The sequence below is a fragment of the Bos grunniens genome, chromosome 11 (assembly GCF_055505025.1).
Source record: "Bos grunniens cultivar Pamir isolate PY7600 chromosome 11, Bosgru_T2T1.0, whole genome shotgun sequence".
NCBI lineage: Eukaryota > Metazoa > Chordata > Mammalia > Artiodactyla > Bovidae > Bos > Bos grunniens.
In genome coordinates, this window is record NC_141175.1 from 6,409,056 (window position 1) to 6,434,906 (window position 25,851).

At 42.6% G+C, this 25,851-nt stretch overlaps 1 protein-coding gene across 3 annotated transcripts in view; it reads right to left on the reverse strand.

The window, feature by feature from the left end:
* The window catches only part of NUP214 (nucleoporin 214), a 90,135-nt gene that overhangs the window by 56,960 nt on the left and 7,324 nt on the right, over positions 1-25,851 (reverse strand). For all 3 annotated transcript variants that reach the window (XM_086324506.1, XM_086324505.1, XM_086324507.1), the window contains exons 7-21: positions 25,708-25,811; positions 23,963-24,069; positions 23,276-23,342; positions 20,939-21,065; positions 18,940-19,101; positions 14,854-15,313; positions 13,768-13,940; positions 11,069-11,163; positions 7,756-7,842; positions 7,399-7,548; positions 5,562-5,720; positions 3,943-4,046; positions 1,540-1,722; positions 222-307; positions 45-128 (exon numbers count right to left, since the gene is read on the reverse strand). In XM_086324506.1, the coding sequence (XP_086180632.1) occupies positions 45-128; positions 222-307; positions 1,540-1,722; positions 3,943-4,046; positions 5,562-5,720; positions 7,399-7,548; positions 7,756-7,842; positions 11,069-11,163; positions 13,768-13,940; positions 14,854-15,313; positions 18,940-19,101; positions 20,939-21,065; positions 23,276-23,342; positions 23,963-24,069; positions 25,708-25,811 (2,148 nt within the window). The remainder of the gene's footprint in view (positions 1-44; positions 129-221; positions 308-1,539; positions 1,723-3,942; positions 4,047-5,561; positions 5,721-7,398; positions 7,549-7,755; positions 7,843-11,068; positions 11,164-13,767; positions 13,941-14,853; positions 15,314-18,939; positions 19,102-20,938; positions 21,066-23,275; positions 23,343-23,962; positions 24,070-25,707; positions 25,812-25,851) is intronic.

A 25,851-nucleotide genomic window follows, 5' to 3' on the forward strand; every position in this document is an offset into this window, starting at 1 on the left:
TACTATACAGTTTATCCTAAAAATTCAGGCCCGGGTTCCTCTACCTGGAGCAGTGGATCTCACTGGTGGGGTCTTCCTCTTGGCCAAGAAATTTCTCAGTTGTGCCTGTTTCACGGGGGACAGTTTAGCTGCAAGAAATTCGTGAACCCGTAAATGCTTAAAACTTGGTTTTTAAGGTCAGAAAGAGAACAGAGTTTAAAGACTGGGGAGAATGCACTTACCTGGTACTTTAGGCAATGGTTTGGGGTGAGCCTCTAGAGTCGTTTTCAACAAAGCATTGCGCAGGCTTTCGAGGTCGCTGTCAAAACTGAAAGAGGACAATGTTACATATGAACCACCTATGATCTGAGAAATTGGGACTCATGGTAATGGTGATGACACATTATCCTCCTAAATACAAAGGCAAGAGATGAGAGCATCCTGAAATGGAAATGGAAAATCTGACCAAACAACGAATTAACCCAAAGGGAAAATGATCACAGTCTCACTATCACATCCCACCCCAGAGCAAACACAACCCCAACAGGGCTCTAGAAGGAAGGGCAATTAAAATCTATACATTTAGACTAAAGGCAGTTACCACTTTGGTAACTTCAGGGGTAAACTGTCTAAGCAGGGTCTGAAATCTCCACACTTGCAAAATGACAAATCTGAGTTTCCAGACAAGTTGATCAACCTAATCCCAACAGCTAATTTTCAATTAAACAATAATGCTATGACTATAGTACCAGCTATTATCTATCAAGGGCCTGTTCCATCAGGCACACTACTACTGCTGCTGCTGCTGCATCGCTTCAGTCGTGTCTGACTCTGTGAGACCCCATAGACGGCAGCCCACCAGGCTCCCCCATCCCTGGGATTCTCCAGGCAAGAACACTGGAGTGGGTTGCCATTTCCTTCACCAAGGCATGAAAGTGAAAAATGAAAGTGAAGTCACTCAGTCATGTCCGACTCCTAGCAACCCCATGGACTGCAGCCTACCAGGCTCTTCCGTCCATGGGATTTTCCAGGCAAGAGTACTGGAGTGGGGTGCCATTGCCTTCTCCGAGGCATACTACTAGGTGCTTTAAAGACTTAAACCCTCCAGTAACCCCATGAGGTGCACATTGTTAGTTCCCTGAGTGCACGAGTGCTCAGTCGTGCCCAGCTCTTTTGCGACCCCACAGACTGTAGCCTGCCAGGCTCCTCTGCCCATGGGACTGTCCAGGCAAGAATACTGGAGTGGGGTGCCATTTCCTTTTTCAGGGGCTCTTCCTGACTCAGGGATCGAACCTGCGTCTCCTGCATTGGCAGGGGTATTCTTTACCATTGAGCTACTTGAGAAGGCTATTGTTAGCCCCACTTTTTGGCAGAGGGAAAAAGGATCAGAGAGGGTGAGGAATCTGACCACAATCACACAGATGAAAGACAGCAGAGTCACTTTCAAACGCACATCTAAACTACTCGACAACTAGTCCACTTTGCTCTGTGTATTTATTCACTCATCCCACCTCATTTACTGAGTGCACGCGGCATTAACAGACGTGTTCTCCTGCACACCTGTGTGTGGTGCTCTGGGAGGGAACATCCAAGGGAAGGCTCCACTGGGAGGTCTGATTGTAAAGTCGGAGCTGCTGGAGACTATCCACCAGGTGATTCAGCCTCTTCCTCTGTTGGTTGATGATTTCCCGGTTGTTGGCAAGAGTATTAAACAGTGTCTCTCGTTCTGGCACAAGCAGGCGCCTATTTAGAGCAAGGAGGAAAGAATGTATGAGAATGGTTCAAATAAAAGAAATTTCCACTGGAAAGAAAAGAAAAGACTGTAACAGTGAAAATAATAAAATGAAGAACCACTAGTGGGAAAGAAACATCAAGAAGTTACTAAGAGGGACTTTTTTGGTGGTCCAGTCGTTTAGAATCCACCGGCCAATGCAGGAGACAAGGGTTCGATCCCTGGTCCGGGAAGATTCCACATGCCATGGAGCAACGAAACGTGTGCTGCGTAAGAAGAGGAGCCACCTCAGTAAGAAGCCGAGCACAACTGGAAAGTCGCTCCCACTGTCCACAACTAGAGACAGCCTGCATGCAGCAGTGAAGACCCAGCACAGCCAAAAACAGACTCATTAATTAAAAAAAAAAGCTGATCTTCAGAGTGCCGTCAAGAGACAGAGGACAGCACACGACTTGGCAGCCGGGGGTCGCCACCCAAAAGAATTAAAAGGAGAAAAGGACAATGGTCCCTTTCTTTCTGGTGACAAGGTCATTAGCTCAACATACATTTTTAAAAGGCATTTCAGTGGGGTTCCAGATAATATTTAGAGAAGGGTCTAAAAGAGAGACGTTCCAGCAAACCGTATAGATTTAAGAATCAGAACTCTGCAGGAAGGAAACTTAAAAAAGGCACATTAAGTATTAATAGAAAATCCATGGGGTTGTTTAAAGGAGAAGAAAGCCTGGCTTTTCTTGTTAGCCTCATGCACTTTTTAAAAAGTCAACGTATTAATTAGACAACAGTATTCCAACGTCAAGCTGAGCAGAACGTTCACGCAGTCAGGTCAAGCCATTCTCTCACTTGGGGAGGAACATGAATTTGGCAACAGGGGAGTGCACTCTGAAACCTCTTCTAAAGGGGGCCAGCTGCCCCCAGGGACAAGGGCTCCAGGCCACAGAATCTGCCCCTGCCAGTGTTGGGAAGATCAATTTTCACCTCTGTCTTACCACACCTAGGCTCTGAGGTTCCTCAGGTTAGGCACAAAACCTTTCTCCACGCTGTACAGTATCATCTATTAAATTCTGTTTACTGGATTTTAAACACATTCTACCCCTGCCCCTGACATAACACTCGGGCTGCCTACTTAAGTCTGTGACCTCACAGTTTTGTAAACAAATAAACAGATCATTTCCTGTTTATTTCCTTACAAGGCTAATCACACTGATCAAGTGTAGGTGTTTCAGAAATCTAGCATTTGGAGGGCTGACCTGTTTTTCACATCACCTTATTGCTTTCACAATGTACTGCATTCTATTCCTTCTGGAAAACACAAGGCATCAAACCAAACATCCATGGACAGAAGATTACAAGAGAAGGGTTTCCTCTATCTGTTGTCATTCCTCTCATCCTTTTAGTTATCCAAACTAATTAGCAATGTTTCCTGCAAAAGAAAATCTGGAATATACAGGAAAGTGTAAAAGAAAAACCCCTCTGAATCCCATCTTGCAGCTCTAAATGAGTATTCTGATAGATTTATTACCAGCCTTTTTTTACATTAGACTTCCACACTGAGGTCATCTAGTATGACTTCATGTCTTAACTTTTTCATTTTTTATATGCTGTACCTAATAATTACAGTTACACAATTATATATTTTGTATGCTGCTAAGTCACTTCAGTCGTGTCTGACTCTGTGAAACCCCATAGACGGCAGCCCACCAGGCTCCCCCATCCCTGGGATTCTCCAGGCAAGAACACTGGAATGGGTTGCCATTTCCTTCTCCAATGCATGAAAGTGAAAAGTGAAAGTGAAGTCACTCAGTCATGTCCGACTCTTCAAGACCTCATGGACGGCAGCCTACCAGGCTCTTCCGTCCATGGGATTTTCCAGGCAAGAGTACTGGAGTGGGGTGCCATTGCCTTCTCAGAAAAGATATTTAACATGTTTTTTTTTTTGAGAATATGAGATTCAGCGGTTACACAGTATTTTGTTTAAGAGAAAAATGTGGTCAGATTTAGCTACTCTTAACTTTTGCATAACTAGGCTGAATCCAATTTTTCACTCTCATTAACTGTGCTGTAAATTCTTTTATGTATTATTGTGAACAATGTTATTATTCCATAGAATTTCTTGATGTATAATGACTGTGTCAAAGAGAAAGAACCTGTGTAGGGTTTTCAGAAACCCTCTTAGACGATCTTTTTAAAAGGCCACAGCACTATCAAGATGGTGGGTGAGAGATCTCGCTCACTTTTGTTTTTTCTTTTGTTCCAGATGCCGATCCCACTCCAAGTCTAGAACATCATTCACATCTTGGACAGCAAATTTCACATACTGATGAAGGCGCCGAATTTCCTGCAAGAAAAAAATGAAATGGCAAAATGACTCGGTTTTCTAGGAGTTTGCAGGATTGTGTCTCAAAACAGTTAAAATGACTTTGAAGTCTTTTTACACTGAGAACCACAAGGAATAAGGAAAACATAACACGTTTTAATATAATCACCAGATGGAGAAGGAAATGGCAATCCACTCTATCATTCTTGCCTGGAAAATCCCATGGACAGATGGGTCTGGTGGGCTATAGTCCACGGGGTCACAAAAGAGTCAGACACAACTTAGTGACTAAATAACAACAAATAATCATTAGAATGTTAGAGAAACCCAACTTTTAAAGTGTGTGACAGAGAGATAGTGTTAAGAAAAGGGAAACAGAAAGGGTGTGTCAGCCCAGGGCCTCTAGGGAACCGATGTTCTGGCTTAGTTCTCATTTTTCAGCTCTTGTAAAGTAGCTCCACATGGCCTAGGAATTTTCCATTGTACTCTGCTACTCCAACAGTACACCCATTTAGATTTTGCTCTCCCACCCATGAAATTAACTGTAATACAGACAAAATTATCCTACAAAACAGCACTGAAAATAATTCTGCACCTATCTATTCACAGAATAGAATGCATAAGTCATCTCACCAGTGGGGGTAAAGTCATTTCTCAAAAACAAAGAATAGTATCAGTACTAGAAATGGAATTTACCATTATTAAAAGTCTTACCTATTAATTCATTTTAGGCCTTCAATAATTTTCTTTAAATTGTGATCTAGTGTTAACCTTTACGGCGCCATAACTTAACTCTCAAAAATTAAAAAATAAATAAATAAATAAATAATTGGTAAAAAAAAATAAATAAAATAGAGCATTCCACTAATGAAAATGAAGCATTACATTAAATGTGTATACAAATGAAGATGAAGTACTATACACTGGGAAATACTTTTACATCTGTACCAAGATCTTATTGTGTTTAACTGTATTTTCAAAATCATTCTTGGACAAGGGTATGTGCCCTAACTGAAGATGACAATGTCACTTAAAAGAGTCAGGCTGATTCTAGGAAGCAGCAGTAACCTTAGCATCAAACACAAATTTCAACTCAGTACTCTGTGACTAGAGGAAGGCCCTTGACTATGGACACTTCAAATGTGACCGTATCTCTGCATGAACTCATGCTGTTTCTTCTGAATGCTCTCCCAACCTTCTTTCCCAGAAAACAACACCTTTTCTTTTCAGGCCAATAAATAGCTGTTACATTAATAATTATTATTATTCCTGATTTGATTTCTAAATATATCTTTTTCAACAGCTACTTTCTACCATGCTTAAGATTTAATTAAAAATTATGTTTTTGTTGATCCAAAAAACCTCAAGGGGGAAAGTGCTGTTTTCTTTGTTACAGTCAAGGAGGTATATATGAAGTGGGTTAGCACTCAGAGGAAATGAACAACTTTGTCCAGGAAGTCCTGCAAACCTGGACCTTCCAGAGAAGCGTGCCCGTCTAGGTGTCTGTTTTCGGCAGCTCTGGTGAGGTTCTCCTACCTGGAGTTGAGCTTCACTCCTGGGGTCCAGTGGCCTCTTGTAGAGCAAGTGCAGATACGCAGAGTCACGGTTCCTCTCATTCTGTTCTCTGGCTTCTTCAACACCAGCAAAGCCCTCCAGTAAAGTTGTCTTCAGGGTACTTATATCTCCATGAAGAGACTAGAAAAGGTACAAGGATGGGCTGATACAAAAGTGCTATTTCTGAGAAATAAACCTTTCTTGCTAGATCAAGGTGGTGCTTCTCAAATATTTAACAAGATGAACATCTGAACAGAGCCAAAACTGATTTCTCTGCTTGGAAAGAAAGATACTAACGTTCATTTTTTTTTTCTTTTTCCTTTCTCATTAAAAAAATACAACCTTAATGATCAGAAACTCAGGAAAAATAAAAATACTGGTAATCCTTCCATCTAAAGATGACCACTGGGATTTCTCTGGCAGTTCAGTGGTAAGGAAGGGCTTGGTGTTTTCACTGCCAAGGGTGTGGGTTCAATCCCTGGTCAGGGAACTAAGATCCTACATGTTGCAGGGTGCAGTCGAAAAATAAAGAATAAATAAATAAATAAAGATGATCACTGCTAAAACCTTGGAGAATTCTCCTTTTTTAACTTTTAAAATTTTTATTGAAGTATAGTTGATTTAAAATGTTTCAAATGTACAGCAAAGTGATTCAGTTTTACATACATATACACACACACATATAATTCTTTTTCAGATTTTTTTCCATTATGGGTTATTATTAATACAAGATATTGAATACAGGTCCCTGTGCTATATGGTAGGTCCTTGTGGTCTATCTATTTGATATATAGAGTGTGTATCTCTTAATCTCAAATTCCCAATTTACCCCTCCCCCACCCTCAAGAACTTTCCTATTTCCAAGCTCGATATTTAAGACAAGAACTCTGGAGTCAGGCAGTCTGAATTGGGATCCGGGCACCATCACTCAGTAACTGGGTGACTTTGGGGAAACACTTCATCTCTCTAAGCCTAGGTTTCCTGTTCTTGCAAAACAGAAAGAACAACAGTGCCTACCACACAGAAAAGCTGTGAAGATTCATTGAGATAATATTGAGATGCCTGGCACATAGTAAAGAGTAATAATAGAAACACATGGGTCTCCCCTGGTGGTCTAGTGGCTAAGAGCTCTCAATGCTGGGGCCTGGGTTTGATCCCTGGTTGGGGAACTAGACCCACATGCCATAGCTAAGACCCTGAGCAGCCAAAAAAAAAAAGTAACACAGTAAATAATACAGTGAACAGCAAACATTTGTTATTTTTACATTGTATATGCTCTTGAGTATCCTGCTTTTTTCTTAAACTTAACACTTTATAACCTAACAATTGACTATAAAAGACAGTAAGTTTTCTCCTGTAAATGCCCACAACATCTTCATTAAAGTTTGCTTTTATACCAAGAAAAAAAGCTAGTAAATTTTCAAATATACCTAAACTAAACTAACAACTAGAATAAACTTTAATGGAATGCCTTGTGCCAATGGGATACAAAGTACTTATTATTCCATTTTCCACATGAAAAAAATAAAACATAGAGCTATTAGAATAACTTGCACAATGTCACAGAGTTTATTGTTCAGTATCCATGGGAAATCACATGGACCAAAGAGCCTGGCGGGCTACGATCCATAGGGTCACAAAGAGTTGGACACGACTTAGCGACTAAAACAAAAGGCAGGGTTTGAAGTCAGGCATTCCTGGCTGAGCCACTCGTCCACATAAAAAACACTACCAGTGTCCTTTAAGAGAGAAAATATATATGCCCATGGAGTATCAGGATGACAATGTTTAACTTAGGAAGAGCATCAAAAACACAAACCTCTGTGGTCTCTTTAATCTCCAAGAGAAAGGCATGTAGGTCATCTGATTCTGTTCGCAGCATCTTCATCTCCTCAGATGTGCCCACCTGGAAACAGGCTTTCGATGTTCGGGCTTTCAATTCTTCCAGCTCCTTTTGAAAGTGAGCGATCTGTCAAGGCCACAAATGAGGAGACGACTCAGTCTGAATGGTGTGGCAGTCCTGTCACGGCTTCTGGGCCCACTAATAGCAGAGACTCCCAGGACACGCCAAGGCTCAATGCCAGAATAAAACAGTCACACAGGAGTCAGCACCCAGAGCCATTCAAGTCTCACTATCAGAGCTATTTCTGGAAAAAATCTGCAGGAACAAATTTACCTCCTCCCCAATTCCAGCCATCACAGGATCTGACTCTTTCCACTGATGTCCCTGCTTTTCTGTAACAGGAGGCTGAAGTGATTTTGGCTGAAATGAAAGGCAAAGGTTTAAAAATGCGTCCCACACCCCAAGCAAGATGTTACAAGCAATGGCTTCCTGGAGTAGGTGGCTCAGTGTCTGCCACAGGTGTAGCACTCTCACAATACCGTTACCGTTCCACCATTCAGTCTTTTGAACCTGTGTTTGCTGGGTACCTTCTTGGTATAAGGCATGTTCTAGACAGTGGAGATGGAGGTAAACAAGGCAGATAAGGTCCCTACTCTCACGGAACTCACCTTCCACTGGGACAAGACATAATCAGAAGTAAACAATTCTTCAGTAATTGCAGCAAGTGACGCGAAAAAAATGAACAGGAACATATAGAGAGAATAAAAGTGAAAACACTGCTTCAGATGAGATGGCCCAAAAGCCTTCACTGAGCACTGTCTCTGCACTGAGATATGAAGTAAGGGAGAAAGCTATGGCAAGTTTAGGTAAGCACCTCCAGGCAGCAAGAAAAGCAAGTGCAGAAAAAGACTTTGGCAAGTTCGGGGCAAAAGTGAATGTGGGCACATGAAGTCAGGGAGGGAGTTGGGGGCAGGCAGAGGGAGGTCATGGAAGACTATACCAAGGAGTCCGGATTTTATTGTGTGTTGGAAAACTACTAGTGGAGTTTTAGGAGAGTTGAAACTATCCTTTGATTTATGATATTAGAAGAGTCCTCCTGCTATTCAACAGAGCATGGATGACAGTGACAGGCAGGCGAAGAAACAGAGTGGTCAGGAGGCTACTGAGGGTAGATGATAATGGCCTGAAATTCAATATCAACAGGGACAGAGATGTGGATTTATGACAAATAACACACCACAGAGCAGAGCTGGCAAGACCTCTGCTAGTGTGGACCACGGCAGGCGCTATTACAGAGAGGGATCCAGGATGACTTCCGCACCAGGGGCTGGAGCAAACTGCCAGGTTAGTGCTTTTCAAGATGGGACTACCAGAACAAGGCCAGGTTCCTGGGAAATACAGATCAAGAATTCTGCTTTGGGACTTCCTTGGTGGTCCAGTGGTTAAGACTCTGTGCTCCCATTGCAGGGGGCCTGGGTTTGATCCCTGGTCAGGGAGTTAGATCCCACAAGCCCCAACTTAAGAGTTCACATGCTGCAACTAAGACCCAGCACAACCAAATAAATAAATAATGGGGAAAAAAAAAAAAGAATTCTGCTTTAGAGATGTTATAACTTGACAGGACCTTCAAGTGATTTGTTACCTTCACCAGTGAACATATAGAAGAGTTTTTAGGTTGCATAAGCATTCAGTAGAACAGCTTTATTTAATAAATGCCACATGTCACGTATTATGCCAAAAGCTACAGCTGTAAACTGGGCATTTCCTGTGAAGCCTGCACAGGTATGTGCTGGGGTGGGGAAGGAAGCAGACTGGGAGAGAGACAGAGGAAAAGATACGACTCCTGTTCTGAGGGCACTCAAATAATCAAGCGGGAAATGGACAGAAAATTCTCTTTAAACTATAAAAATAAACTGAGATGATAGACTGTAGATCTAATACGAAAAGTAAAATAATAAAACTTTTAGGAAAATATCTTTTTGACCTTGAAACAGGAAATTATTTTCAAAACAGAACACAAAAAGTACTCATCTTAAAAAAATAATTAAATTACATTAAAATTAAGTACTTGTCATCAAAAGAGACCTCAAGGGAAGGTAAAGGCAATTCAGAGAGTGAGAAAGTATTTGTATTATATGTTTATGTGTTTACACATGCATATGCATATCCAATTAGGAATGAACTCTTACAAGTCAATAAGAAAAACAACCCAATGGAAAAACAGGTAAAAGACTTGTACAGACACCACTGAAAAGAAGATAGTCAGATGAAAAAAAGCTCAATTTTACTAGTCATCTGTGAAATGTTAATTAAAACCACAAAATACAACAACAATAAAAACGTAAAATGTAAATAAAAATACATTAAAAATAAAAATGTAAAAATGTAAACTACAAAACTAGTGAGGATGTGCTGCTGCTGCTGCTGCTAGGTCACTTCAGTCGTGTCTGACTCTGTGCGACCCCAGAGACAGCAGCCCACCAGGCTCCCCCGTCCCTTGGATTCTCCAGGCAAGAACACTGGAGTGGGTTGCCATTTCCTTCTCTAATGCATTTAGGTGAAAAATGAAAGTGAAGTCGCTCAGTCGTGTCCGACTCTTAGCAACCCCATGGACTGCAGCCCACCAGGGTCCTCTGCCCATGAGATTTTCCAGGTAAGAGTACTGGAGTGGGGTGCCATTGCCTTCTCTGAGTGAGGATGTGCAGCTGAACTCAAATACGCCTAGTGGGAATGTACTAAGAAGGAATATATGCATATTCTATGACCTAACAATTCCACTGCTAGAAACGCATACACATATTCACCCAAAGACATCAACTGGTGTGGTCATAACAACACGATTCACAATGACTTCAACCTCGAAACTACTCAAATGTCCATCAAGGGTGGGATGAAACTTGTAGTAATAGTCGCCCAGTGAATTCCAGACAGCAACGACGATACGGAAAAACCTCACAGACATAACACTGAGCCAAACAGCCAGATACCAGAATGTATACTGAATCATTCCATTCTACAGAAGATACTCACAGGCTAAACTAAGCTATGCTATTAGAAATCATGACAGTGAGACCTCTTTGGCAAGGGTAATGTCTAGAAGGGCTCACAGGAGGGGGACTCAGGGACCCCAGTATGGTCTGTTTCTTGTTCTGGGTGTGGGATACCAAGGTGTACTCAGCTGGTGGCAATTCAACCAGGTGGATATGTGTCACCTGTATCCTCCTTCCCCCTATGTGTACTCTATGTTAGTAAAAAATTAAATAAAATGAACCAAGTCGTAATGGAAAGGCAGAAAAAAAAGAGGGCAGTGGGAGATTTCTTGATTACTTTGGGAATGACAGAAAAAAATCAGGTGGTGTACTACAGTCTTCAGACATGAGTAGGGTTCCACAAATGGGACATAGCATGGATAAGCTCAGGAGTCAGCAGAGAGAACAGGCCTAAGATTCTAGGGTCGCATTACATGGCTTTTATGAGCAGGCATTACAAACATTCATAGCTCCCACTTTGGTACTGCCTATCACATAGTCCGAAATACTTTTGCAAAGGTGTGAATTCTAAAACCAAAAAAAACTCACTTTATAAACATGTATGTTTGGGGCAGTAAATTAATAAACACAGTATTGCAGGCTGAGTTTAAACATACCTGAGGAGAGCCTGACTTAGTCACTGGAGGGGTTATCCTAGGTGATTTCTGGACCATTGAGGGCACCGGACTTGGACTGCCCTGAGCAGCTCTCCCTGTAAGAACAAGAGGTCAGTCAAAACAAACAGTATTCATTCCCATTATTTCTTCCACCACGAATATCCTTTCCTCAAATCTAATAAAATAAGTTTTTCACTGTCCCTGGCCTCCATTTATGATCTTGGTTACCAAAAGAGATATCCACGGTTTCCAAATACCTAAAAAACACACATAACATTTTAAAACAGGAAGCTCCCTTGTAAAGCAGGTAAACTGGAGTGTCTCCGACAACAGGTATGCGCACTGGTGTGCAGGCCCAGGAGGCAGTCCCCTCAGCCCATCCCTAATCCTCACAGAGGAGCCTGATGACCTCTGGGAACTGGGGACAAAGTTTAAAGACCATGAGAGCAACAATTCCCATCCCTAGGAAGAACTCACAGAGCCTTCGGGACTCTCCTGGAATCCTCTAGGACAAGTCTGTTGCACATAAGAATCACCTAGGAGCTTTTAACAGAGAAAGCAATGGCACCCCACTCCAGTACTCTTGCCTGGAAAACCCCATGGACGGAGGAGCCTGGAAGGCTGCAGTCCGTGGGGTCGCTGAGGGTCGGACACGACTGAGCAACTTCACTTTCCCTTTTCACTTTCATGCATTGGAGAAGGAAATGGCAACCCACTCCAGTGTTCTTGCCTGGAGAATCCCAGGGACTGGGGAGCCTGGTGGGCTGCCATCTATGGGGTCGCACAGAGTCAGACACGACTGAAGTGACTGAGCAGCAGGAGCTTTTAAAAAACAAATATACCAAAAACTTGTATCCAAGCCTCATCTCAAGAGAACCAGATTAAACAGTGAGAGAAGGGACTCCCCCAGTGGGTCTAGAGTACAATCCAATGATCCAGGAGCCACCAAACTATTAAGAATTAAATAACAGCAATGGCAGTAGGGAGATATGGGTGGTGAGCAGCAGACAGGGAGAAAGTGTATATGCGGTGTGGTACATTTCTTCTACCCTAAAGTGTAAAGAGATGTGAAAAGGATTGTTAATTCTTCAGGTCATAGACAAGTACTTGCCAGAATCTGGTGAAAAGTCCCAGAATGAGGTGACTTTGACAAATGCTACAAGGCAGTCCTTGATCAAGCTAAGAGGGATTTCAGGAATTTATACAGCTCAATGCTTGCTCAGTATCTACCAAGATAAAATTATTCCTGGCACTCAAACACCAAATGGCTATGCAGGTACGTCTGGCTGGGTATTATCACTGGCATGAGCAAACAACAAACTTAAAAACAGAGACATATCTGACAGACGCCACCACAACTGTGAGCGAAATGATGTCACTTATGTCAGGACAAAAGGAAATCACGTGATGTGGCACACACATCAACTATGTGGTGTTACTGCTCAAAATGTTTCATGTAAATTTCACTGTGTGGAAACTCTCAAATCCACTGAAGGACAGTCCACAAAACTACTGGCCTGATCTCACCAATGTTAATGCTGAGGAAGACAAAAACGGTAAGACTGCTTGAGACTAACGAGACAAAATCGGAATATAGCGTGTAGCCCTTGAGTGGCTTTTAGAAAAACAAAGGGGGAAAACAAAGCTATAAGAACATTACAGGAACAACACTGGAAACCTGAATCGGGCTACAGGCTGAATTACTGTTAAATTTCTTTAGTGTGATAATGTATTGAGTGCCCTTGTTTTTAGGAGAGAGACACTGAAGTTCTTAGGGGTGAAGTGTTTCATATCTGTGATTAACTTTCCAATGTTTTAGAAAAAAATTTACATTAAAAAAGAAAGACACAGGACTTCCCCGGTGGCCCAGTGGTTAAGAATCTGCCTGCCAATGTGGGGGACAAGAGTTCAATTTCTGGTTCAGGAAGATTCCAAATGCTGGGGAGCAACTGAGTTAGTGTGCTGCAACCACTGGAGCCTGCGTGCCCTAGAGCCTGCGCTCTGCAGCAAGAGACACCTCTGTGATGAGACGCCCGCGCACCACCGCTAGAGAGGGCTTGCACAAAGCACAAACACCAGTGCAGCCAAAAAGTAATTTGTCTTAAAAAAAGAAAAAAAATCCAAGCTCACCAAACTAGAAATTCATATTTAAAAAAGAAAGAAAGACATAAAGGAGCAGTGCATGATGCTGACTCTCAGGGAAAGGAATGGTATTCAGATTATAATATGCAGCCTTTCCGAGGTTTGAAAGAAGAAAAAGACAGGGTGGGTACATTTGCTCGTTGAGCTGTATAATGCACTTCAACCTGGATATAACCATTATCATGATCTTTATTTAAAAAATCTGCTTATGGTAGGGCTGAGTGTGAAAATCCAGGACAGTCACCAGAGGAATAAGCAGAAAGCCTCTGCAGGTTCCTTATCGTCTATGTGTCTTCAAGACTTGCTTGGTGACTGACCTCCATGGACAGCAAGCTCTACGTGAAGACAAATGCCCCACAAGACAGAGACAAGCACTGAAGCCACTATGAATTTTTCCACACTGGAGTACAAAAGGCACTGGACTTCAGTGTGAGTTACAGGAAGCAAGAAAAAGGAATCCAGTCCAGCCATGTTGGCTAGGATTTTTAAATAACTTGGAGAAATGCTAATCTGGGAATTCGGGACTGAGCTTTGAAGATGTTTGCTTAAAATCATACCTGATGCAGACGGAGTGGCTGAGGACTTGGATGACAACGAACTGGATGATGCCGAGAGGGGCGCAGGGTGGCTGAGAGGTCCAGAGGAAGCCGGCTTGGAGGCCGAGAAGGGCAGCATCGAGGCTGTGCTCTGTGAGTTGTGAACAGGAGCCGAGGTGGCTGCAGCTGTGAACCTGAAAACGGCAGCCCGAGTGGGTCAGAACAGCCTGCTGCTGTGGGATTGTTCGCAACCGTAATGAGTGATCATCAAAAGGTAACTTCCTAGACTCTTCTGCCTTTAGGAAGGGCAAATGTTTAGCTATTTCTTACAAAAGGTGAAGGCTGCATGGAAACATTCGTCATCTGCTTATTTGGAATGAAAATATCAAATAATACTTAATATGATGACAAAACTAAGTTTACCATGATATAAAACATTTACTGTCTATCCTATCAGGCCGAGTGAAAAGAGAAGGTGGGACTCAACTGGACTTTGGAGAGTTTAGTACCCTCCCTTTGTCAAGGAAATTACTGAGGACTCGTGGGATGATCATCTCTGGGGAAGGAAAATGGAAGATGAGAGCAGGTTACTATCTCTGGGATGCTGACGGTCTGCTAGGAAGGGGAAGTAAGTTTCACCTAGAAGAGCAAATGTCTGTAAAGAATATAAGTATACAGTATCAGATGACTAGTGAAATAAATCAGTGTTACACAATGGAATACTAGGCAACCTTCAGAATGAAGTGGCTGCATGACAACTTATTATCAACAGTGACAGCGGCCGGCATCCCCTCCACAGTAACAAGGGAAGATACAGAAGAGTGGAAGGGGAAGCTGGTAGTATTTATACTCAATGGCAATTATGTGAAAGGGTACAAGGTATAAGGGCTACTTTTCTCAAAAGGTTTATATTCTGGTGGTGAGAACAAAACAAGCAGGTACAGAAGTGAAAAAATAAGATACACGTAGGACTTCCCTGGTGGTCCAGTGGTTAAGAATCTGCCTTCCAATGTGAGGAACTTAGATCCCTGGTCAGGGAACTAAGATCCCACATGAAAGTGAAAAACAAGCGCTATCTCTACCTGTCAAACTTGAAGTGTTACTCACTTTTCGCTAAGGTTGACCTTGACTGCAGGAGCTGACGGTGGGAAGGTGGGCTTCATTCCCATATTTGGAGCTGACACACTTGGCATTGGTGTGCTTTCCAGGGTAGGCTTAAAACCCGATGATCCAAAGGAGAATGAAGCAGCTGAGGGCATCATGGGAGAGGCCACAGGCGTGGGCGCGAGGGAGGCTTGAGAAGGAGGAGCAAAAGGGAAGGGCGAAGTGCCAGAGACCAGGGCTGCTTTGGCCCCATCAGAGCCACTGGAACTCAGAGGAGCCTCCCCAGGGACAGAACCAGAGGACTTCAAAGATGAAGAACCAAAGGAGAACACAGCTGACGGCAGAGAGAAGGTGGAGGTGGGGGCGGCCTGTGATGAAGGCAGCACAGAGGCAGGCGCCGCGGCGGCCGGCACATCGAGCTTCTGCGGGGCCTGAGGGGAGGTGGGGGTAGTGGGAATACTTCCTGCAAGGAAACACAGGGAGGAAAAGGGAAGAGACAAGTTAACGCCATGACACTGGAGGTTCACATCGCAGGAAGCAAGTGGAAAAGGGTTGGTGGAAGAAGGAAGCCAGAAATAATTGGTCCTCATTCCAAAAGTTGTGGGGAGAAGAAATGTGAGCTGATGTTGAACTTTCCATAGCAAACATTCCATATGGCAAGATATCTAAAACTTTGAAGGAAAAATAAAATGCAGAAAGACATTAGACTAACAGGTCTTCATAAACATCAACTTGAGTAATATAGAAAAAACACTTCTCGATGTCACAGTGAAAAGTAAGTCATTCTGCAATATTTTATTATCAGGAAAAAACTTTAACTCAGACCTACGTCTCTTAATAGTCACTAAAACAACTCCAGTTTAATCAAAGATATATCTCCTTTGTTTTGAGATATACAAAAGGATATATAAAACTGTATCTCAAAACAAAGGCGGCAAAAAGTGAATTAAGTCCAAGTGTCTAACAAGCTGGTAAACCTAAAAGTGACCCCCAAAATCACAAAAGATAAAGATTTGACTAAGTACAAAAATAGGCATACAACCAAAAGGTATACTGAAAAAAATCTGCAGATGACAGTAATATGTTTTATTTTTTAAATAAAAATTGAGATTTTAAAAAACTTTTGAGGAGTTCTCTGATGGTCCCGTGGTTGAGTCTGCCTGCCGGTGCAGGGCAAACGGGTTGGGTCCCTAGTCCGGAAAGACTCCACATGCCTTGGGGCAACCAACCCCATGCGCCACAACCGCTGAAGCCCTGGTGCCCTACAGTCTGGGCTCCACAACAAAAGGAGTCACCACAATGAGAAGCCCGAGCGCCGTAACTAAAGAGCAGCCCCTGCCCACCACAACTCAGCATCGCTCACCCCACGCAGCAGTGAAGACCCGGTGCAGTCAAAAATTAACCAATTAAAAAAAAACAAAAATATAAAAGCAACAACAAAAACTTTGGGGACTTTAAATTTTTCATTTATTTCTCAAATTTTTTGGCCATGCCTCGAAGCATGTGAGATCTTAGTTCCCTCACCAGGGATTGAACCCACACCTCCTGTATTGGAAGCACAGAGTCCCAACCACTGGAACACCAGGGAGGTCCTGAGACTTTAACAGGTAAACGCTGGGAATCTAATTCACAGGAAGAAAATATATACATTCTCTCTAGTCAAACACAAATTAAATGAGGCATACTTTGGTTCTCTAAATTACCAAAATATAAATACATATAATCCTCTAGGTGAAGGGGTAAAATAAACCTGAAACTTTTTGTTACCAGGTACCTAATTTAGCAATCTTTGAGAAAACATTAAGTCTCAAAAAAATCATAAAAAATGGACCTTGTAATCCCAATTCTAAGAATAATGCCTATGAAATAACTTAAAAAATGAAAAATATTTAATACAACCCAATGGTAAAATATATTCAACAGAATATTAAACATTCTTAAATAAATCATAAGAATTGCATAAGAACCTGGAAAACACTTAAAATTTAAATAAATGAACTGCATACCAACTATGTATATAATATGATCACAACTATGAAGAAAGACGTTTATGAAAAACCACTGGAAGAAAAAAGACAAGTTTAAATTTTTTTCTATTTTCCAAACTTTCTATAAACAAGTTAATTCTCTAAATTCTCCAAAATTAATCTCCAAATAACTAAGAAAGCAATATTTTTCAATCCAAATATTTATAGGTCTTGGTTCTTTCAAACTGTCAGAGATGACAGTCTATCCTCACTGTATCTAAAAGAATGAAATGCTTAGGATACAACCATGAAAATGCTGGACTTCCCAGGTGGTACTAGTGGTAAAGAATCCCCTGCCAGTGCAGGAGACATAAGAGATGCAGGTTCGATTTCTGGGTCGGGAAAGGCTCCCTGCAGGAGGGCAGAGCAACCCACTCCAGTATTCTTGCCTGGAGAATCCCCAAGGACAGAGAAGCCTGGTGGACTACAGTCCATGGGGTCTCAAAGAGTCGGACATGACTGAAGTGATTTAGCACATAAAAATGCCACTTTCTGAAAACAGAGAACCCCAAGTAAATGTTCACACTTCTTTGAAAGTATAAATACAAGTAAATCTATGAATACTTCCTGGGGCTTCCCTGGTGGTTCAGTGGTAAAGAATCCGCCTTGCAATGTAGGGGGTGCAGGTTCAATCCCTGATTGGGGAACTAAGATTTCACATACTACAGAGTAACTAAGCCCGTGTGCCTCAACTAGAGAGACCGTGGGCTGCAACGGAAGATTTCACAGGCCACAACAAAGAGCTGAAGCAGTCAAATAAGTATTTTAAAAAAAAGAAAGAAAGAAAAAGAAACAAACATCATTCCCCAGGCTCCTGACTTCACAGGGCACACTGCTTATTACATATGGACCCAGAAACTGGGCGTAGGGAGTTCAGGGGACTCAGGACCACTTAAAGGGAAGAAAACAACTCAAGAGTACACACTGTATTGAGATTTTCCAACACAACAGCACCGATACAGTCTATGCAAGGCACCTAGTATATTACTTGGGGTCACACTGACAGTTGATAGGAGCCCAAGTATCCAAGCGGCTCTATTTATGATGTACAATTCACTCTGCACTGGGAAGCAGTGCGGTAAGACACTCTTAAGTGTTCTCAACCATATCCAAACCCACTGGTCCACATATTTCTTACCAGATATAGAATTGGTTACACTATGAGCTTTAAAAACTATATTAGAAGAGAAAAAGCTTACTAGTTATATACTCACAGAATTCAAAAAGAGAAATACAAGTGAAATTCCAAAATATGAAACAATGACCTTCTAAAAAAGTTTATTTTGTTCTCACAGGTGACTGTCATTGAGAAAATGCTGAAAATGCAGACTGGCATTTATATGCATGCATACTTTTGCCTAGAAAATCCCATGGACGGAGGAGCCTGGTAGGCTGCAGTCCACGGGGTCGCTAAGAGTCGGACACGACTGAGCGACTTCACTTTTACTTCACTTTCACTTAAGCGATACCTTCGGGGGTGGACGGGGGAGTGCAGGGGGGAGGAACTAAAGAAAATTAAATACAAAGAGAAAAGAAAATTTCTATGTTCTCACCAGTAGCCACTATCTACCTTTTAGTATCTTACAAGTTGTTTTTTAATGTATATTTTTTCTCACAAAAAAAGGAATCATAGTGCTCTTTCATGGCACGTTCTGCCCTTTCTCTGTTAATAAATATAACATTTTTAACTGTTACATGGCATTTCACTGTATGGATGTACAATCACTTAACCAATTTCTCACATTAAACATGTTGGGTTTCAGATCATATAATGTGGGGTCTTACAACAGGGTATTGTCAGTAAATTACCTAATGGGATCCATCGGGTTGAGCTTCCTTTTTCTCTAAAGTAAAGGTTGGTGAATAAAGCTTGGGGGTGAGAGACAGAAAGTATGTGCATTTGTTCAAGGGGAAGACTGGTCCTGCCTTGAAGAGACAGACTGGCTGACAACGATAACACTTTTCGACCTCACAGTGTTCATCCCAGCAGACACTCCTGTTCGAGCCTGCAGGACCCCCTCTTGGCCACAACCGGGGTGCAGCGGGCAGTGGAGGCACACACCTGATGACTTGGGTTGCCGCTCTCCTTCCAACGAGAGCCGCTCCGGTGTCCTGAGGAGGGACCTTACGCCAGGATTTTGATTGATCATGTAAAAAGGACAAAGCACACCATCTGTCGAAAGTAACATAAGCACTGGAGCAGGTGGAAGAGTCTTCTCCTCATCTGTTAAAAAAGAAAACCAAGGTAATAGAAGAGCCAAGTCAACGGAAGGGCCCCTGAGTGGGAGGCGAAGACAGCCTGAAGTGCAAGGGGTCTCACTGGACTCATCTGCACACAAGCCGCGGTTGGTTCACTCTGATTTGGATCTGAACAGCCCTTATGAATCTGCTCTTTAAAGCAGAGCTGCGATCAGCCAGCCAGTGTACTGCCAGCTGCACAGAGCAACACCAGCAGTTGCGTAGTGGCTCTGACTCTCCCAAAGCTCTGATTTTCATGTGTGTCCTGGTGTCAGGGAGACAGGTTCAGCATTCCCCCGACCAACACAGGAGTCTCCAGGAAAAATGACAGAAGAGACTCTTGGGGAAAACGCACAGAAGGACATGGCAAAGTGAGTCCAATTACTTTACAGTCCTTCACAGTTGAATGATAAGCACGTATGTTGTCAATTAAGTCTTCGTGAGAATCAAAAGTAACTGAGTGAATCAGACCAAACAGTCTGGTCAGGGAAAGGACAAGGAACTCAGTGGTGCCTGATGCAGATACCTCTCTAAAATGAGGCACATAGTATATGCCTTTTTAAAAATATATATACACATTCCCACTTTGATTCACATAAAACTGACAAATACAAATGGCTATGTACTTAGGGTGTATAACATGATCTGAAGGACACACATTCTGTGAAATGACTACCACAGTCAAGCTAATAAACACATCGCTCAGCTCATGTAGTTACCATTTTGTGTGTGTGGTGAAAACTTTTAAAAAGTTTTTATTGGAGCGTAGCTGATTGACAACGTTGCATTAGTTTCTGCTGTATGGCAAAGTGAATCAGTCATATATATATGTGTGTATATATATACACACACACATCCACTTTTTTAGATTGCTTTCCCACTTGGTCATTATAGAGTATTGAGCAGAGTTCCCTATGCTGGTAATTAGTAATGTCGAGCACCTTTTAATGTACGTTGGCCATCTGTATGCTTTCTTTAGAAAAATGTCTATTCAGGTCCTCTGTCCATTTCCTAATCAGGTTATTTGTTTCGCTTTGCTATTGAGTTGCATGGGTTCCTTATATATTTTGGGTATTAACCCCTTATCAGATCCATGCTTTATAGATTTTTTTTCCACTCCATTCCGCTGCCTTTTCATTATACTGTCTCCTTGGCTCTTTTTTTTTTTAATTCTCTTAATTCTTTACACAAGTTTTACAGGTTACACCCCACTTACACTGGCCGCGTGCCCCGCCTCCCTGTAGTCTGTCTCACACCCAGCGGTTCGTACCTCCTGCTCCCCAACTCCTATAATGCCCCTCCCGGCTTCCCTCTCCCTGCTCGCAACCACTAGCTTGCTCTCTAGATCCGTTTCTCACGTTCACATTTCATGGGACTGCAGCCCTGCCAAGATATCAGCAGGGGAGAAGACAGACTCAGAGCACATGCTCAGGCCCCATTTGGAAGTCTGTGCTTGAGGCCTCCATTTTCTTATCCAAGCCATCGAACCAAGTACTGGGATACACCACCTGCCTGGGAGGCCCTGGGAAACCGGGAGGGGCAAAGAAACAAGGTTATGAAGTCGGTGTTCTGTATTTTAGCCATATTCTTACATACACAGAGACACACAGAGTGTGTGACCTCGGTCAATGAATATCCACTTAAATCAGACGAGTGTGGTATAGTGCACACTGTCTCACTCTTTACACAGACACGCTACGACAAGCTAAAGCGCATGGCAGAGAAAGTTCCATCGTGAAAATGTAGAGCTGGATTTGAATATTAACCACGATGGGAAGAAGACTATTTCTGCACGTAGCTTAGCTATGACAGACTATACTTACTGATGGTGATTTCCACTTGGTTAGTGTAATCTATGGCAACTCCCATGGGCAAGGAATCATCACTCTTGTCTGTCACAGGCAGTTCAGCTCGACTAGAATCCTCCAACAGCCAAGATTCCCAACTATTCTGGAAAAAAGAACAAGTAGAAGAAGATACAGTGTTGGTTAGAGCTTTCTCCAGCACTGTTCAAACAGGAAAGGAGAAAAAGGGAACTCACTTGGTTTAGTATTGCATTCCCTGGGACTCTAAAATCTGGAAACAGTCTAAAAGCTATGAACCCCGCAGAAAGCAAGGGGCTCCTTTTCCAAGTCTTTCTATCTGTTCCTGGTGTACAAAGCTCCTGTCTGGTGAATAAATATCACTATCACGAACATTCTCTGACGTGTCCTCCACATCCAAGTGGACTCCTGACACAGGGGGACCATCTAACAGCCGCATGGAGCCAGTCAGCAGCTGCGCTGAGGAATCTGGATGGGGACCAGGAGCGCCAGGTGACAATGACTGCGGCCGTGAGCACACAGCCTAGAAAGCTGCTGGATGCCCTGTGCTCACTCGACCACAGAGACAGAAGGTGACCTCAGCTCGTCTTCCTAATTCTCAGTGTATTTCCTCACACTGGTCAATCTTCCTGCCACTGGATTCCTTGAGAAGCCACCACATCTTTCCAATAAACTCCCCTTTGGCTCATGTTTGCTTGCGTGGGATCTGTTCCCTACAACAAATGACTCCTGGTTTTTAAAAATCATGGACATTTTGTCTAACTTTCAATGCTTTCAAAACTGGGCAGCATGAATTAAAGGAGGAATAATTTTCAACGAGAAAGAGAAAAACAAAAAAACTGTTCAGGAAAGAAAACAATCGTGATCCAAGCCTTAGGCATGAAGTGAACAGTCACGTTCACAATAACGTTAGTAAATGAAATGGGTTCCAACTTTGAAAAACAATCGGCAATACAACAATACACAAAACAAAGACTGCTTGCTAATCACTACAGGGCAAAATACACCAATTTCAGCTTTGGTTTTGTGGAATATGAGATGCAGGTGATAACAGCTGAAAGGTGGGCGTGGAGCAGGTGTGCCAAAGGCAAGGGTGGGTACTGAGATGGTCCTCTCACAGTGTACGCGGTAAAACCTTAAGAATCGAAGGTAAAAATGATCACTTAAAGTTCAAAGGTAACAAGTAGAAGAGACTAAAACAGTGCTCTAATCCTATTGAAAGGAAGGACGGGGAAGTCTAAAGGCCACATGTGAGCTAAATCCTCATTTGCATCATGGCCAATAATTTAAAGTTAACAATCGATAACCAGTGATGCAGTAGATTATTATTTCGGGATAAGGAGATAACCATTAAGAGAGAGAGACCACAAGTTAAAAATAGTCTCTTTTGGAGAACGGGACAGACCAGGACAGGATGGGAAGGGCTGATATTTCACGTATAAGCCCTTTTCCACTACCTGACTTTTCAACCATGAACATAAATTACTCTGATAAAAAGCAAAAATCAAAGAGTTTCTTAATGTGTGAATACACAAAATACTTGTGCTATCAGGAGACTGTTACTGAAGTTAACCCAAGAGCAGCGAATCAAGAGTGCTGGACTCTGAGAGCTAAGCACTCATGGTGGGCCGCCTTGCCACTCAAGAGAAGGGTGGATAAATGTTGAATGGTTGAAGAGGCACAGGATGCACAGAACATTTTCAAACTCCAGGTAGACTTTTAAAACGGGAAAGTTTTCGGCTGAGGAGCTGTGTCTCCTGTGTAGTCACTCTGCATAAGGGTAGTGTACCATGACAACCTCAGCCCACTCTGGCCTGCAAGGAGCACAAAGCAGAAGAAGATGGGGCTTGTCTACACAGATGCTTTTAGCTTTCTGGTGGTTTTCCAAACAAGGTATTTCTGAAGAGTCACAGTTTGGTCTGACTTGCATGTCTCTTCCATAGTCAAGGATGGGTTATAGTTCACTGAATAGAAGAGGCAGATTCAAGTAATAAGGAGAAAATAAAGACAGTTAAACAGAACAAAGCAGAAAAAGCCTCCTACACACCCAGGTACACTCCTATTGGAATACATTTGATTATGACCATGGTTATGAGGTATTCATGGAGGGTGCAAACAGAGGGCTTCAGATAACACTGAAGGAACTGTTGAATCTAACACCCAAGTCTGTCCAACACAATACCCGAGCCATTTGGCCAACAGCTTTTTTAAGCTGTGCTCTCATCCGGAAACTCAATAAAAGGGGTGTGACTTCAGCTAAATCTTAACCTCACAGTTAAACCCTCCAAAATCTCTGAGAACAACATCACAGAAAAGTGGCAAAAGAGAAACATTTACCTGGCTGCTCTGTCGCGCGAGGATGCTGACTTCTGTGGAAGCCGCGGATGCTGCCAGCACTAAATCCCTTCAAAGAATAAAACCGGAAGGCCATTAAATTCAAACGCAATAGCTGTACCTTGACTTGAGTCAGTGGTGACACCTACAAAGCTTCCCTCTAGATGTCAAGGAGAAAGGCGAGCGTTTCTACCTCGTTGAAGGTAAGATTTTGGACATAAAGCTTTACTTTTTAGTTCATAGGTCAGAGCCCTGGAGACTCAGCCAACTGTCTCCTTACTTAAGACAAAGGGGAGACACTACAGAATCAATTCAGAGCCCAGCAAATATACCACCCTTAGGAGAGAATAACCTAACTGAAGGAAGAGAAGCTTTGTTTCAAGAAATCCAGCTTTCAAAGGGACACTTCAGCTCAGAGGGAAACTTTTAATATGTTCCTTAAATATCTGTATTTTCTTAAGTCATCAGTGGACTTATTGAGAAAATGGGATTTTTAAGTTTAGTGTGTATTCACGCTATGTAATTCAAGACTGGGGAAACAGATGTAGTAGTCAGAAAGGCATTATCCAACATGAGCTGAATATATGTTTAGGGCATCTCCAACCTCTATTCTCCTCTCTCACAGAGAGGAGACAAAGCAGAACAAGCAGGACAAAATGGCTCAGGTGTGCCCCCTCGCCCACAGCTCACCACTCTTCAATGTAGCTGAGGTAGTAACGATGCTGCCTCTCCGTACAGCTGCCGTAACAGGGCTCCATGAAGTTCATAAACACCTCAGGGTGCTTTTCCTCTTTTTTCTACATTGAACAGAATGAGAAAAAAAAAAACCTCATGGGTGATTTTTCTTTAATCCTACAAAGTTAAGAATCTCAAAAGATAAAATCCTTTAAGTTTTATGAGAAAATATACTAAAAAAAAAAAAAAAAAAAATACACTCAAAATACATAGACACACTATAAAGACAATACAAAGAACAGAAACATTGGCCATGGACCAAACTGAATTCAAACCTGTCTATCACTTCAGCATGGATAGATTACTCAACTTCTCTGATAATGCTTTCTCCTATGTATGATGGACCTACACCTAAAGGAAATCAATCCTGAATACTCACTGGAGGGACTGATGCTGAAGTTGAAGCACCAATACTCTGGCCACCTGATGCAAAGAGCCAACTCACTAGAAAAGACCCTCATGCTGGGAAAGATCAGAGGCAGGAGGAGAAGGGGACAACAGAGGGTTAGATGGTTGGATGGCATCACCGACCCAATGGACATGAGTCTGAGCAAGCTCCAGGAGATGGTGAAGGACAGGGAAGCCTGGCGTGCTGCAGTCCAAGCAGTCGCAGAGAGTTGGACACGACTCAGCGACTGAACAGCAACAACAAATGATGAACCTAAAAAAATCTACATCAAAGGCTGTTTTAAGTGAGATATGAAAGGATACATAGAAAGTTTCTAATCCAGTGCATGGAACATAAACGGTACTCAGCAAATGCTAGTGTTAGTATTATCCCTGGGAATAGAAAATCTTAATCTTGAAATACGTTACGTTAAGTCACTTCAGTTGTGTCTGACTCTGTGTGACCCAATAGACGGTAGCCTACCAGGCTCCCCCGTCCCTGGGATTCTCCAGGCAAGAACACTGGAGTGGGTTGCCATTTCCTTCTCCAATGAATGAAAGTGAAAAGTGAAAGTGAAGTCGCTCAGTCGTGTCCGACTCTTAGCGACCCCATGGACTGTAGCCCACCAGGCTCCCCCGTCCCTGGAATTCTCCAGGCAAGAACACTGGAGTGGGTTGCGATTTCCTTCTGCAAAGCATGAAAGTGAAAAGTGAAAGTGAAGTCGCTCAGTCGTGTCCGACTCTTAGCGACCCCATGGACTGTAGCCTACCGGGCTCCTCCGTCCATGGGATTTTCCAGGCAAGAGTACTGGAGTGGGGTGCCACTGCCTTCTCTGAATCTTGAAATAAGGCACCTTAACAAACTTATTTTTAAAATTTGATATTGTCAGGAACCCAAAAGAGTTAATAAAAACGAGGCACTTTTTTCTCATATCCAATTGGCAAAGATTAAAAATGGTCCCACTGCATATTGACACACTTTGTTGTTCAGTCGCTGAAAAAGTGAATGAATTTTGAAAATCAAGGTATTTTCTTGCTTTTCTAAAATGACTTCATCAGATTAACACCTATCACAACTCACAGTTTACAGCTTAAAGTTTGAGGATTTTTTCACCATGTGACTCAACAATAGAACGTGCTCTAAGTGGACACCACCATTTTGGTCCTCAGGCCCCTAGTGCAGCATTAAAAAAATCTCACACCTCAAGTGGTACCACTGCCAGTAAGGAAAGGAGAGAGACGCCTAAAGCCTCTAACTTTATTAGAAGACTTCTATAATTCTCAAATAATCAAGACACCCCTTTCACACGTACCGGGAGCAGAGCCATCACCACATCTGGAGCCGTTTCCAAGGTCCCATCCGCCGCGGCATACACTATCGTGAATTCGTATGTGCCGATCCACAGAACGTCCAGAACTGAAAGACACACATCCTAATAAACCACCTTTGTGCTTGG